General features: G+C 43.7%; 1 protein-coding gene across 1 annotated transcript in view; it reads left to right on the top strand.

Annotated features, from left to right (window-relative positions):
* The window catches only part of TXNRD2 (thioredoxin reductase 2), a 355,985-nt gene that overhangs the window by 54,174 nt on the left and 288,666 nt on the right, over nucleotides 1–13,145 (top strand). Inside the window, exon 6 of the mRNA XM_069215297.1 lies at nucleotides 7,264–7,342. Coding sequence (XP_069071398.1) covers nucleotides 7,264–7,342 — 79 coding nt within the window. The remainder of the gene's footprint in view (nucleotides 1–7,263; nucleotides 7,343–13,145) is intronic.

Genomic DNA, 13,145 nt, shown 5'->3' on the forward strand with positions numbered 1-13,145 from the left:
CTGCGCGCAAGCGGTAGCAACCATCCATGACTGCCTGTGTTGAGAAATCTCACTGGGAAGTGGTTTGTAGTAAGATTTTCCTTGCTCGCAGTCACAAACTTGACATTCGAGAGCGCAAATTAGGTAATAAAGCTCCACTCAGCTCCACTATGCAAAGTTTTCCACAACTCCGCTCTCTAAGCGGAGCACGGAGTGGGAAAAACTCTGCGAGCGGAGTTCACTGTCCACCACTAAGGAAATGAGGTGTTTTTGTCGGTCATCCTCTCTGATGTGGGCGAGCACCTGGCTGGTGTTGTATGGGCTGCTAGCGGCATCGACGGGCCATCTCTTAAGTTCTGGGGAAAGCCCTTACATCTTCCTGGTGCTTGTCCTGCCTCCCACTGTTGCTAGGCCAGTGGCTCTTACTTGGCAGCCGAGGCTGTTGCAGGTTTAGAGATTGAGGATGAGTGCTCACAGGATTCCTTATCCCGTTGTAATATTGTCCAGATCTACAACTTGGACATGGTGAGCGCCTCTTCTCAAGCGTCTTAGCGCTGGAGCATTGTTATTAGAATACACTTCGCTTCTTAAGAAAAGAGATGGAATGCGTGATCTGGTGCAGAAAGATAGACCTCGATGTGCCCAGAGGGGTCCCCATTAGTTGTCTGACTAGTTCACATAGCAAGCTCCCCTTGTAAGATTTAAGAACATAAGAAGGACGAAGGGCGGAGTCGGCCCTTCCAGGACTCACACCTGCGACCTGCAGGTCGCATAAAGACATCAGCAGTGAGTCCTTAACTCAGTGACAGTTTTAAGAGACCAGCCGTTTTCATTTTTTTCTGCCCCATCCCCACCCCAAAAAATACAAGGGCTTGTAAAGTGTGTAGAACCTGAATTATTGGAGAAGTTTTATAAATGTCTCCTGAAGCAATAGGGCTTTCAATTGATGAAGCCGGGAGTGTGACTAGGAGCTGTGCACCCAGTTTTTCTCTGTTAGATGGTGTAGAGAAGCCACTCCCACCTTTGACCTCTCCCACGTCTACTGTAACTTTATGTTAACCAGACTAGCTGAAAAAGTAATATTCATATTCCTTATAGTGGAAGCTTTCTCACACCCACATCTTTTGTGTTTGCCTCTTGCGCCAGCGGCTGTCTTTGGTCATTCCCCGGGTCCCACCCAGTAGGCAGCATTGGTCTCTATGAATTAGAATACAAGGGGAGCCTTCTGTAAACCCTACAGTATATTAGTCTTTTCTCATTACAGCTGTCTGTGCGCTGGCCTCGTGCAGGGGTTTGCTCAGATAGCTGTGGCCACATCTACTGGATTCATGTTTGTTCTGCCCGCATTACAGGGAAGTGATTTCCACAGATTTTATGTCAAGACAGGAGGCTAGCATTATGCATAAACCTTTTATTAATTTCTTCTGAGCAGCAAACCCATCAAAAGTATCCAATAGAACCTTAACAACATTATAATAGAACAAAACAGAATGTTCAACTCCATATAAACTGTGTGTCCTCCATTTTGTTCCTCTTTTGTTTGCTGCTTCTGATCAGATAAGTATGTTACTAATAGTTATGTATTTTACGAATTTATGGGTAGAATTAGTTTAATAAGCTATATTACAAGATTTAAGGATTATATAAAAAGTGTAGTTTTTCTGCATTTAGTTTTTATGTTGTATGTGGTTTAATGTTGTGTATTTAACTGAAAAGATAATTGGCAGTCTTACTTATGTCTATTTTTTGTAACACGCTTCCACACGAGGCAGGTTCTTTGCTCGTGCTTAAAAGTGAGCGTGAGGCCTTTCTGAACAGATGAGTACGGCTGTTCAGAGGGATTAGAGGAATGAACACTTAGACGTTCATTTTCCTCTGCAATAGGACGCGCTGACGTATCAGCACATCAGAAATAAAATAAGGAAATGGTTTATCTTTGTTTTGAAAGGAATTAGGCATGTTATGAGCAACTCAGCTTATTTTTAAAGCGGATTGCTGTAGTTGTGGGTATCCAAGGGAACAGATCACCGGTGGTGGTTCAGTACGAGGAAAGGTTTCTTTTCATTATACACAAAGTCATATTTTAAGGTGGCAGGCATTATTATATTATTTATAAGAGAAAAAAATCTATTTTAAATAATTTTGGAAAGAATGTCTGAAATGAACAAGGAGAAAGAAGGAACTCAGGAGGATTTCATTAGGAAAGTTGTTTCTGAGGAATTAAAAGCAGTAGTTCAGGAGTCAGTTGAGCAGGCTTTGGGAAAAAGAAAAGGTATTGATGAGGAAGAATTTTACTCTTTTTCTGAGGATGAGGATCGCTTTAGAGGTCCAAGGGGTAAGTGTTCAATTAAAAGAAAACATTTAGTGGAGATGCAGGACAAGTTTGGAGTCCAAAGCGGCTGAAAAAAGAGAGGTACCCTAAGCGGTACAATGTAGAGTCAGTTTGACGCTGAAAAAGATGATTTAAATGAGGAATATGATAATGATAATGATTTAGACGAATATGTTTCAGATCTGGAATATAAAGATGGTCTTGAGGACGAGTTGGGTAGCAATATGAAAACTAAGTAGCGTGAAAATTTTAGATTCGTTAGGTGAGATGTTATTTGAGCCTAAGGATATTAGACATTCACGGCGCAAAGAATGGTGGCCTTTGAACCATGTTGCCAGTTATATCAAAGCAAGATTACGTAAGCCTCTGGAGAGAGATGAAAGAAATATAATGAGAGCAAATTAGGACCCAGAGATGATAACTTATTTATTTAAGTTGGATAAAGATCCAAGAAAGAGATTGGAAAAGTCTTTATAAAAGGTTTAGGATAAATTGCTTGATGTGCTGGGTCCTTTGGGTAGGATATTTGACACAGTAGAGGATGCATATTTGAAGGGGAAGGACTTGAATGTGCATCTTTTACGAGGTTGGTGTCAGAGAGCAATTTTCCATGTTGGAAATGCAAATGCAGGACGTTTGGCAGAGAGTAGGAAAACGGCCCAGCGTATAAATCCTAAATTATCAGATATGGCTAATAAAGAGTCTTCTGAGGAGGCTCGTGACCTTCTATTTGTTGATGGAATGGTCAAGGCATTGTCAAAATATGTACGCACATTAACTAGTCTGCATAAAGCGAATTTCTCTATGAAAAGAGTTTTTGCAAACAGTGATTTATATGGGAGGGTTGGCAGGAGTGGGCAGCTTACCAGCCTAGCTAATAGTGGAGCCCATTATCAGAATCAAGGATTAGGTTTGTTCAAACGGTGATACGCACACCTTGTTAAACAAGCGTGTCACTTTGTATTCGCTTTGAGGGTTAGCAAGCGTGTCACGTTATATTTGTTTTACGGTGATACGCACACAATATTGGTTGAGGATTATCAACTTTTGCCATGCAGCACTCTATTGTACCTCCTCCTGTTTTTTCTCTGGATCCAGTTCCTTCAGAATCTGACTGGGATTTGTGGAAGGAAGGTTTTGAAGCCTATATGGATGCTCTTGATGGTGATTCCTTTACTCATAAGGAAAAATTCCCCATTCTTCGTCATTGTTTACACATTCCTCAAGTTAGCGTGCCATTGGCTGAGGCAGAAGGGGATGGAGGAATTTATGAATATGCTTCTGCCATTAAGTCACTTGCTGTTCGATTTAAAGCGTGTAAAATGTAATTATGGAGAGGCATAAGTTTTACAAGAGAGTACAGGTTTCTGGTGAACCTGTTGCAAGCTTTGTGGGAGCTTTAAGAATGTTAGCTGTTTCATGTGATTATAAAGCGTGTGAGGATGAAATGATAAGGGATCAACTGGTTCAGAAAACTAATAATAAGGTACAAGAGACTATGCTGTCTACGCCAAATTTAACGTTAGAGAAAGCGGTGGCAATAGCCACCATAATTGAGAATACTACAATGTTCATGGAGCAAATTAACACACCTAGTGATAAAGACTTACATCAGTGTGTATCATTAGTTAAACAGAAGTTAAACAAAAATCCTTTGAATGTTAGAGCTGAAACATCCGTTAAAAAGGAGAATTCCAAGAAATTAGAATGTTTTAGATGTTGTAGTCCTTCTCATTTAGGTAATGCAAGTGGTTGTCCGGCATTGTGAAAGAAGTGTTCGAAATGTTTTAAAGTAGGTCATATTTTGCTAGGGTGTGTAGAGCCACTAGTAGGACGGGGTCTCGTACAAAAGACAGAGTCCTTAAACTACTTAATGATAATATTGGTGGTTTGGAGTCAACAACTAGCGAGGAGGATGAAATTCTAACTGTCTCCAATGTTGCTAAATTAAGCGAAGGTAGTAATGGAGGAATGTTTTCCAATAGGTCTAAAAGGCATTCCTGCAAATTATAAATCAATGGCTGTGAAGTTGTGGCAGATTCCGGTTCACCCTATACTCTCTTGAGTGAGAGGAAATGGAAGGAGTGTTTTGGCCATATTGAACTTAGGAAGTCTCACATCAGGCCAGTATATTGGACATGGCCTCAGCATATCATCAAACCAATTTGCATCCTGATTCTAGACACTTAACGGCTTTTGTTACTCCTGAAGGGTTGTTCCAATTTAAACGAATGCCATTTGGCTTAGCATCGGCTTCTGCTGTGTTCCAAAGAGTTGTGGATAGTTTATTCAAGGATATGGAAGGAGTTATTGCTTTCCAGGAAGATATTTTGATTTTTAGGAAGGATCAAATGCAGCATGATGAAAGTATGAAACAAGTGTTGTCTGTGTTAAGTGATAAAGGGATCGTTCTCAGTGCGAACAAATGTAAGTTCAGTACTACATGCTTTGATTAATTAGGTTATAAGATATCAGAACGAGGGGTGGAACCGGAAGAGATTTTGATAAAAGCCATTGAGGATTTTCAGTCACCATGTAGTAAGGATGAAGTTAGGTCTTTTATGGGTCTGACTTAATTTTATGCCAGATTTATTCCCAATTCTGCCAGAAAAACTCATAACATTAGGACTCTTTAAAAAAAAAAAAAAAAAAAAAAGTTACATTTGAATGGTGCCTGGAATCTGAGCAGGAGTTTGCAGCTATTAAAAAAGAAGTTGCACTGGCCATACCATTGAAGGCATTTGATACTAAGGATGAGATTATAATTATGACTGATGTCAGCCAACTAGGTTTGGGAGCTGTTTTGCTGCAGCGGAGGAGTGATAAGGATGAGGTGATTGCTTTTGCCTCACGGAGTCTGAGAGGGGCTGAAGCTACTTATTCAGCTATAGAAAGAGAAGCTCTTGCGTGTTGGTGGGGAATTATGCACTTCAAATCTTATCTTTGGGGTGTACATTTTACAGTCAGGATGGATCATAAATCCTTAGTGCAATTGGTTTCTACCACTGGTGCTCAACGTGCTACTCAAAGAATTGCCAAATGGCAATATAGGTTTCAGATGTATGATTTCCATGTGGAATATGTGCCCAGTGCTAGAAATTTGCTTGCTGAGTGTCTTTCTCGTCTTCCTCGTAGAAATGTGCATGATGAAGAGGGCACGGATGAGGATGATATTTTGGTGTGCTCTCTAGAGTGTCATTTGGATGGTGCGGTGACGGAAGTTGAATGGAAGGAAGCATGTGGAAGGGATGAACAAATAAAGGAGGTTATAGAGGGTATATTGCAAAGGTGGTCTACATGCAAATCTGATCAATATGAGGCATACAAGCAAGTCTTTGAAGAATTGTCTGTAGTGAACAACATTTTAATGCGTGCTGGTGTTCTGGTTGTGCCGGAAGGGATGAGGAACAAGATATTAACATTGGGGCATGAAGGACACATTGGAATGGGGGCCATGAAGAGGAGGATTCGGGAGAATTTTTGGTGGCCTGGGTTGGATAAAGGAGTGGAACACGTTGTGAGAGATTGCTTGGCGTGTGCGATAAGTGACAAGTCTCAGGTCACTCTGCCCTCTCCTGTTGAGGCAATTGAAGTGCCCAATAAAGAATGGAGTAAGATTGCTGTGGACTTGATTGGTCCTGTTAGCCTGTTGGAAGGTGTGGTAGAATATGGTATAGTATTAATTGACTTTTATAGTCATTGGCCTGAGTTTAAGTTTGTTAAAGTGCCTAATTCACAAAGAGTCATTGAGTTTTTAGAATCTGTTTTTGACAGGGAAGGTATTCCTGATGAGATACTCACAGACAATGGGAGTCAATTCACGTCTGCTCAGTCTTCTAGTTTCTTGGTGCACATGGGAATTAAGCATGTTAAAACTTCACTATCATCCTAGGAGTAATGGACTGGTTGAACGTTTTAATAGGGTGATTAAGCAGAATGTACAACTGGCTAAGGCCAGTGGTTGGAATTGCAAGGTGGAGTTGATGAAATTGTTGTGGGCAGTGCGAACCACTCCGAATGCGGATACCGGTGTGTCCCTTTTTGTGTTATTGAGAGGTAGGGTTCCTGCAACCAAGTTGACAAGACAATGGATGGGTGAATTTGCAGTTAAGGAAGGATTGATTGAGAAGGTGAATGAGAAAAGGATGTCTGCTCAAAATAAATATGAGGGGGAACTGAGAAAAACAATTTGTGTTAAGGTGGGGGGGTTATGTGAAGATTAAAAGTGCTTGTATTGTCCAGAAGGGAGAATATACGTTTTCGTGCCCTAAAAGGGTAAAATTTGCAAAAATGCAGTCAAATTAGAAGATGGTAATTGGTGGCATAAGGAGAAGTTATCCTTGGCTCGTGATGTGGAGCTGGTGGGTAAAGGATTGGATGGATCTACCATGGTGAAGCATGAAACAAGGGACATAATACAAAGGGCTTCGCCTAGGAACAAGATTCTTCCCAGCAAATACCGCGATTATGTACTTTTTGCATGAAAGTAGAATAATTATTTCCTGTTTGTGTTCTAGTGTTTATTTTAATTGTTGAATGATGTATGGACTTAAGTTGTACTCTAGGTCTTAGTGTCATGTTGTAACAATAAATTGCAATTTTGTAATTGTTTTTTAAGGGGGAAGATGTGTTGGGTTGTTCTATTGAGTCTCGTGCTGATTGTAGAATCTTGGGGGGGGCGCGAGACTCGACAGAATGTGAACGGACGACAGGACGGCTAGGGGAATCGGATGGAGGTGGATGCGGGAGTTGTGCTGTCCTGCTCTTGAAAACAAAAATAAACTTACCTGGTTAACACCAACTTTGCACTAGCCTCCTTGTCTTTAATAAAATCAGGATTATTTATACAGTAAACCTTTAAGAATCACCATTCTTAAGCACTAGGCATGTGGTTGGCGCTGCAGTGCGGTCTCCACGCTCTTCACCTGTGTGATTTGTGCCCCTTTTTGCAGGAACGTGAAATATTTGAACCTGAAGGGGAAGTTTGTGGATAAGCATACTGTCTGCGGTTTAACAAAGTCGGGGAAAGAGGTGAGTGTCCGTGGAGCAGTGCTGAGCTGTGCTGTTAGTAAGCAAGCCCCTGAGAAGCAATGTGTTTGATCGTTACATATAGGAACTATGCAGGGAGGTTACATAGCCCCGGCCCACCCAGTATGAGCTTCCTGCTGCAAGGCCGTATAATGTTCCACATAGACCCTATGTGTACCCCCGGGGCTCTGTCCTTGCTCCTACACTGTGATTGGCTCCTGTGTCTGTCAGTCTCATCACTCATTCACTTCCCTGGGCGAGGCCATTCCCGCCTGACCCCCACACTGAGTGTAATGTAGCGCCTTTGAATACCTTCTGAGTTTGTATACTGAGCCAGTTCATATCCGTAGGTGTGGGGAAAGGTGAGATTACCTTATGCAAACACTGGGGGTTTGGTTAGAGAATGCCGCATCTATGAACACACAGACAGGAGTTGGATGTCTCTTAACACAAATAGTGACTTTTACTGAGAGTTTTTAGCCTCTAAGGCGAGAGCATTTGTCCCTATTGCTTATTGTCCACTAAGGCTCTTTAAATCCGTGGCACCGTAAGCTGGCTGTGGTCTGTTTGCTTCCCATGTCAATAGCATCCCCTAATGAAATGGGATTAAGCACTTTTCAAACACTCTCCCCAAGGAGGATTTTCTTGGTAGACCTCTGAACAGTCTGTTTACCTCTCTGTGTGACTTCCCTTGCTGCTGCCCCGTCTGAAAGTCACACCCCCTAAGCCTGCTGCCAGCAGCCCTGGGTGGGCTGTAATCCTGCCACGTTTTCAGGATCTCCGGGGACTGTGTAAATGCTTCTCACCTAGACTCGCTCTATGAAATATATCTTCTGCACTTGTCTCCAAAACCTGTTGCGATTGCTGCCCTGGGCCTGCGGTGGAAAGCTCTCCCTGTACCACTTCAGCATCTCATCCTAGACAGAGGCCTGTGTCTTTTAGGATGTTTACACCAACCGCACATTGAAAGGCCTCATAGAGTTAGACTTCACAAAGCCAACCCATTAGACACGCAGAGGGCCCTTTGGCAAGGTTTGCATGTCCTCGTACCATAGTTTGACTCTTTAGAGTTCAGAAAACTGTTTAGGCTGGCTGTTGTTTTAAACCTTCTAAACCAACAAACCTGAAGCAGGGTCCCTACTCCTGCGGAGGGAAGAGAGTCCTTAATAAACAGGAAATGGGGTGCACTCTCCCTGCTTCAGCCAGAAAAAGATAAATGGGTATCCCCTGCCTAAATATGAGGCGTTCTTTGGAAAAAAAGAAACAAAATACCCTGTCAGTATCAGAGGAAAGGAAAAAAGACCGTCACCCTCTCTGGTAGTGGCATGTTTCACCATCCAGTCGCATTCTGGTCCCTCAAACCCAGGATGCGCTGTGGATATTTTTCACTATCGGGGTACCTAAAAAGAGACTCAAATTGATCTTTGTCTGTTGTTTTAAGCCATCGGAAGCGACACAGTCAGACCCTGCAGGATATCGCAATTTCGCGTTTCACGAAATCCCCGGTGTGGCCGCAAAATTATACTAATTTGCGCGAAAAACGGATATGAAAGCATTTACTCCCATCCCATCGTGTTGGTTTTGTTGCTCCCAATTTAAAAGCAGCAGTACTGGGAAGGGCGGTGCTCGCAAGAGCATCCCGAGATGCATTACTCGAGCTAGGCGCAGCATCATTGAGGGAGCAGGGATAGTGCAGAGGTGGGGTTACAGTACCAGGAGGAGAGCGGCTAGAGGCGGTGGTGCCTGGGGCCAGTGCTATTCTACTATATTGCAGCTGCATTTGTATAGCGCAATCATACCCCTGGCGAGGCGTTGAAGCGCTTTATGTCGGACTGCACGGTGCACAGGATTCCAAGATTAGTTATATGTAGCATAAGAGACTGCAGGGCTGTGGTTTGAATATGGGGGTGTGACAGGAGTGATAACATCCGTGAGAGGGGGCAGTTGTTATAACCAGGATTGCAGTATTTGGCAGTCTCGGGAGGTAGGAGGGTAGTGGCCGCAGAAGCTAGGAACGCAACATGAGCTAGAGACAGCCGCGGTGGGAAGCGGCTTCTAAGGGGCTGCATCAGAGACAGCTACAGTGGGGAGGTGGATCAGAGGGGCACATCAGAGACAGGTGCAGTGGGGAGGTGGATCAGAGGGGCACATCAGAGGCAGCTGCAGTGGGGCGGTGGATCAGAGGGGTACATCCGAGACAGCAGCGGTGTGGAGGTGAATCAGAGGGGCTCATCAGAGACAGCTACAGTGGGGAGGTGGATCAGAGGGGCACATCAGAGACACCAGCGGTAGGAAGGGGCTTGGGAGAGACTGCATCAGAGGCAGCTGCAGTGCGGCGGTGGATCACAGGGGCTCATCAGAGACGGCAGCGGTGGGAGGTGGATCAGAGGGGCTCATCAGAGATAGCAGCGGTGGGAGGTGGATCAGAGGGCTCATCAGAGACAGCTGCAGTGGGGCGGTGGATCAGAGGGGTACATCAGAGACAGCAGCGGTGTGGAGCTGAATCAGAGGGGCTTATCAGAGACAGCTGTAGTGGGGCGGTGGATCAGAGGGGTACATCAGAGACAGCTCCAGTAGGAAGGGGCTTGGGAGAGACTGCATCAGAGACAGCTGCAGTGGGGAGGTGGATCAGAGGGGCTCATCAGAGACAGCTGCAGTGGGGAGGTGAATCAGAGGGGCACATCAGAGACAGCTGCAGTGGGGAGGTGGATCAGAGGGGTACATCAGAGACAGCAGCGGTGTGGAGCTGAATCAGAGGGGCTTATCAGAGACAGCTGCAGTGGGGAGGTGGATCAGAGGGGTACATCAGAGACAGCTCCAGTAGGAAGGGGCTTGGGAGAGACTGCATCAGAGGCAGCTGCAGTGGGGAGGTGGATCAGAGGGGCTCATCACAGACAGCTACAGTGGGGAGGTGGATCAGAGGGGCACATCAGAGACAGGTGCAGTGGGGAGGTGGATCAGAGGGGCACATCAGAGGCAGCTGCAGTGGGGCGGTGGATCAGAGGGGTACATCCGAGACAGCAGCGGTGTGGAGGTGAATCAGAGGGGCTCATCAGAGACAGCTACAGTGGGGAGGTGGATCAGAGGGGCACATCAGAGACACCAGCGGTAGGAAGGGGCTTGGGAGAGACTGCATCAGAGGCAGCTGCAGTGCGGCGGTGGATCACAGGGGCTCATCAGAGACGGCAGCGGTGGGAGGTGGATCAGAGGGGCTCATCAGAGACAGCAGCGGTGGGAGGTGGATCAGAGGGCTCATCAGAGACAGCTGCAGTGGGGCGGTGGATCAGAGGGGTACATCAGAGACAGCAGCGGTGTGGAGCTGAATCAGAGGGGCTTATCAGAGACAGCTGTAGTGGGGCGGTGGATCAGAGGGTGTTGCAAGTGCCTTGAAATAGAAATAAATTGAGGCTGGCCAAGCAGGATTCCTGTGAAAAAGTTCTTTAATTTGCCTCAAAATAGGAGCTCACAACCAGCATGACATGAGCACAGGTAACAAGGAGAAAACTGGCCAACCGATGTCACACTTACATTTTCAAAACCGGTTGTGCCATTCAAAATACAACATGTTGCCTGCACACGAGCCATCAGCTTCAACAACCAGGAAACAAACTGAAACTCACGAGATTCTCATCAGAGACAACACACGCTATTGAAAATAAACAGAACGTGCTGCTGCAGAGAACCTAATGATGTAAGCATGCAGCAGACGTCACAGCACGAGCAGAGCTCATCCTGTGACAGCTGAACTACAACAACAGTAACACCTATACAACACCCCCCCCCTTTTAATACAAAAGAAAAAATATTAAAATAAAATAAATCAATGACTACATAAACATAAACATATATACATATTGTCATTACATTTACCCAATTACTAAGAAGCCAGTGCAGAACTTATAACTTAAAGCATTAAAGCTAAGAGATATAATAGTCCTGAAATTTGACAGGCATAGACGCATTGCGAGAATTTCTACTTTTCACTGTTGAAGAAGGTTGATGTAATGATTGCCTAGAAGAGGCACTCTCCTCATCACACGGACCCAAAACTTCTGAACCTTCCGTCAATTGTGTTTCCAAGGTTGGCCTACTCAAATCAACTTGAGAGAAATTCATAAGTTGTTGATCACCCACAAAATTATATTCTTGATTTGTTGTTCTTGATCTGACGAACAATATTTTCTTTGCTTGCTCTTTAGAAATTTTAACAATGTCTCTCTTGCTCCACCAACCTTTGTTCCACAAAAACACAGAACCTTTAGAAATTTTCTCAACCTGGGCAGGTAAGGAAAATTTAGAACTTCCCTTTTTAACCCTAGACGGTACTCTCACTAAAACCCAATCTCCAACCTGAACATCCACTAATTTAACTCTAAATTTCTTGTCAAACAGTTCTTTTGTTAGATTTTGTTTTTTAATCACTGAACTTTCCACTTTAGATAAATCCTCAAATTTGTCTTTGTTCAAATTTCTAATCCAATCAGGTAACATATTAAATCTGGGCAACCTTTTGCGTAATAACACAAAAGGACAAACGCCAGTAGTACTGTGAGGAGTGGTTAAATATGACCAAATTTTCTCTTTTAAAAACATTTTAACATCCTGACCCATCGCTAAAGCGGTTTGAACACCTTCCTTTAAGAATTTGTTCATACGCTCCACTAAACCGTTTGATGAAGGGGAATAAAGAGCCACTTTATTATGCTTCATGTGATGCTGAGATAAAAACTCATACATTTTGTGTGAAGTGAAATGTGTACCATTATCTGTTACTATTTCATTTGGTGCACCTTCAATATTGAATATCTTCTGCAAAAATGTGATTACAGTGTCCGTATTTGGATTTGTAGCAAAATCAATATACACCCATTTAGAAAAATAATCAATTAAAACCATCATATTCCTTTGACTAGATGGAAGCAACTCAAAAGGGCCTGCAATGTCTATTGCCACTTTTTCCCATGCCATATCAGGATAAGGAGTGTTGTGTAGAGGTGTCTCCTGCAACTTCCAATGTTTATCTGAGACCAGACAAGTAGCACAGGCACCAATATAAGTGGCCACTTGGGATTCCATTGCTGGCCACCAATAAAATTGTTTGAGAGCTTTACAGGTGCTACTTATGCCCAAATGCCCTTTATGTGCTTCTTCAATTAGTAGTTCCCTTAAAGAACTTGGAGGGACACACAAGTCAGCACGCATTAATACACCAGACACCAATGATAGTTCTTCAGACACTTGAATATAGGGACGTAATGACATCTCCACATTTCTCTCACGAGGCCATCCGTCCTTCATATAAGTTGTGACCTTAGAAAAAATAGGATCATTGTTAGAAGCCTCTATCCATTTTTCATGCGAAAGTAACCCAGTATTATGTAAAATGTCCTCTATAGATGCCACCACGCATTCTTCTTCCGAATTTAGTACAACTTCATCCGAAACTGGTAACCTTGACAAGCAATCTGCTCTAACGTTCTTACCTCCAGGGATATATTTCAAAACAAAATCAAATTCATGCAACCTTGAAATCAATCTCACTAGACGTGACGACGCTTTCCCCGTTCCATTTCCATTCAAGAGATGAATTAACGGCTTGTGATCCGTAAACATGTCAAATTGTGTGCCCCAGATATAGTTTTTAAATCTTTCCACTGCCCATGAACATGCTAGTGCTTCACGTTCAATTGTACTATAATGTGACTCTGCCAAATTCAGTGCACGTGAAGCAAAAGCAATAGTGTTTTCCTTGCCTTCAATCCGTTGCGATAGTACAGCTCCCAGACCAACTTGACTGGCATCCACA

The sequence above is a fragment of the Pleurodeles waltl genome, chromosome 11 (assembly GCF_031143425.1).
Source record: "Pleurodeles waltl isolate 20211129_DDA chromosome 11, aPleWal1.hap1.20221129, whole genome shotgun sequence".
Taxonomy (NCBI): Eukaryota; Metazoa; Chordata; class Amphibia; order Caudata; family Salamandridae; genus Pleurodeles; species Pleurodeles waltl.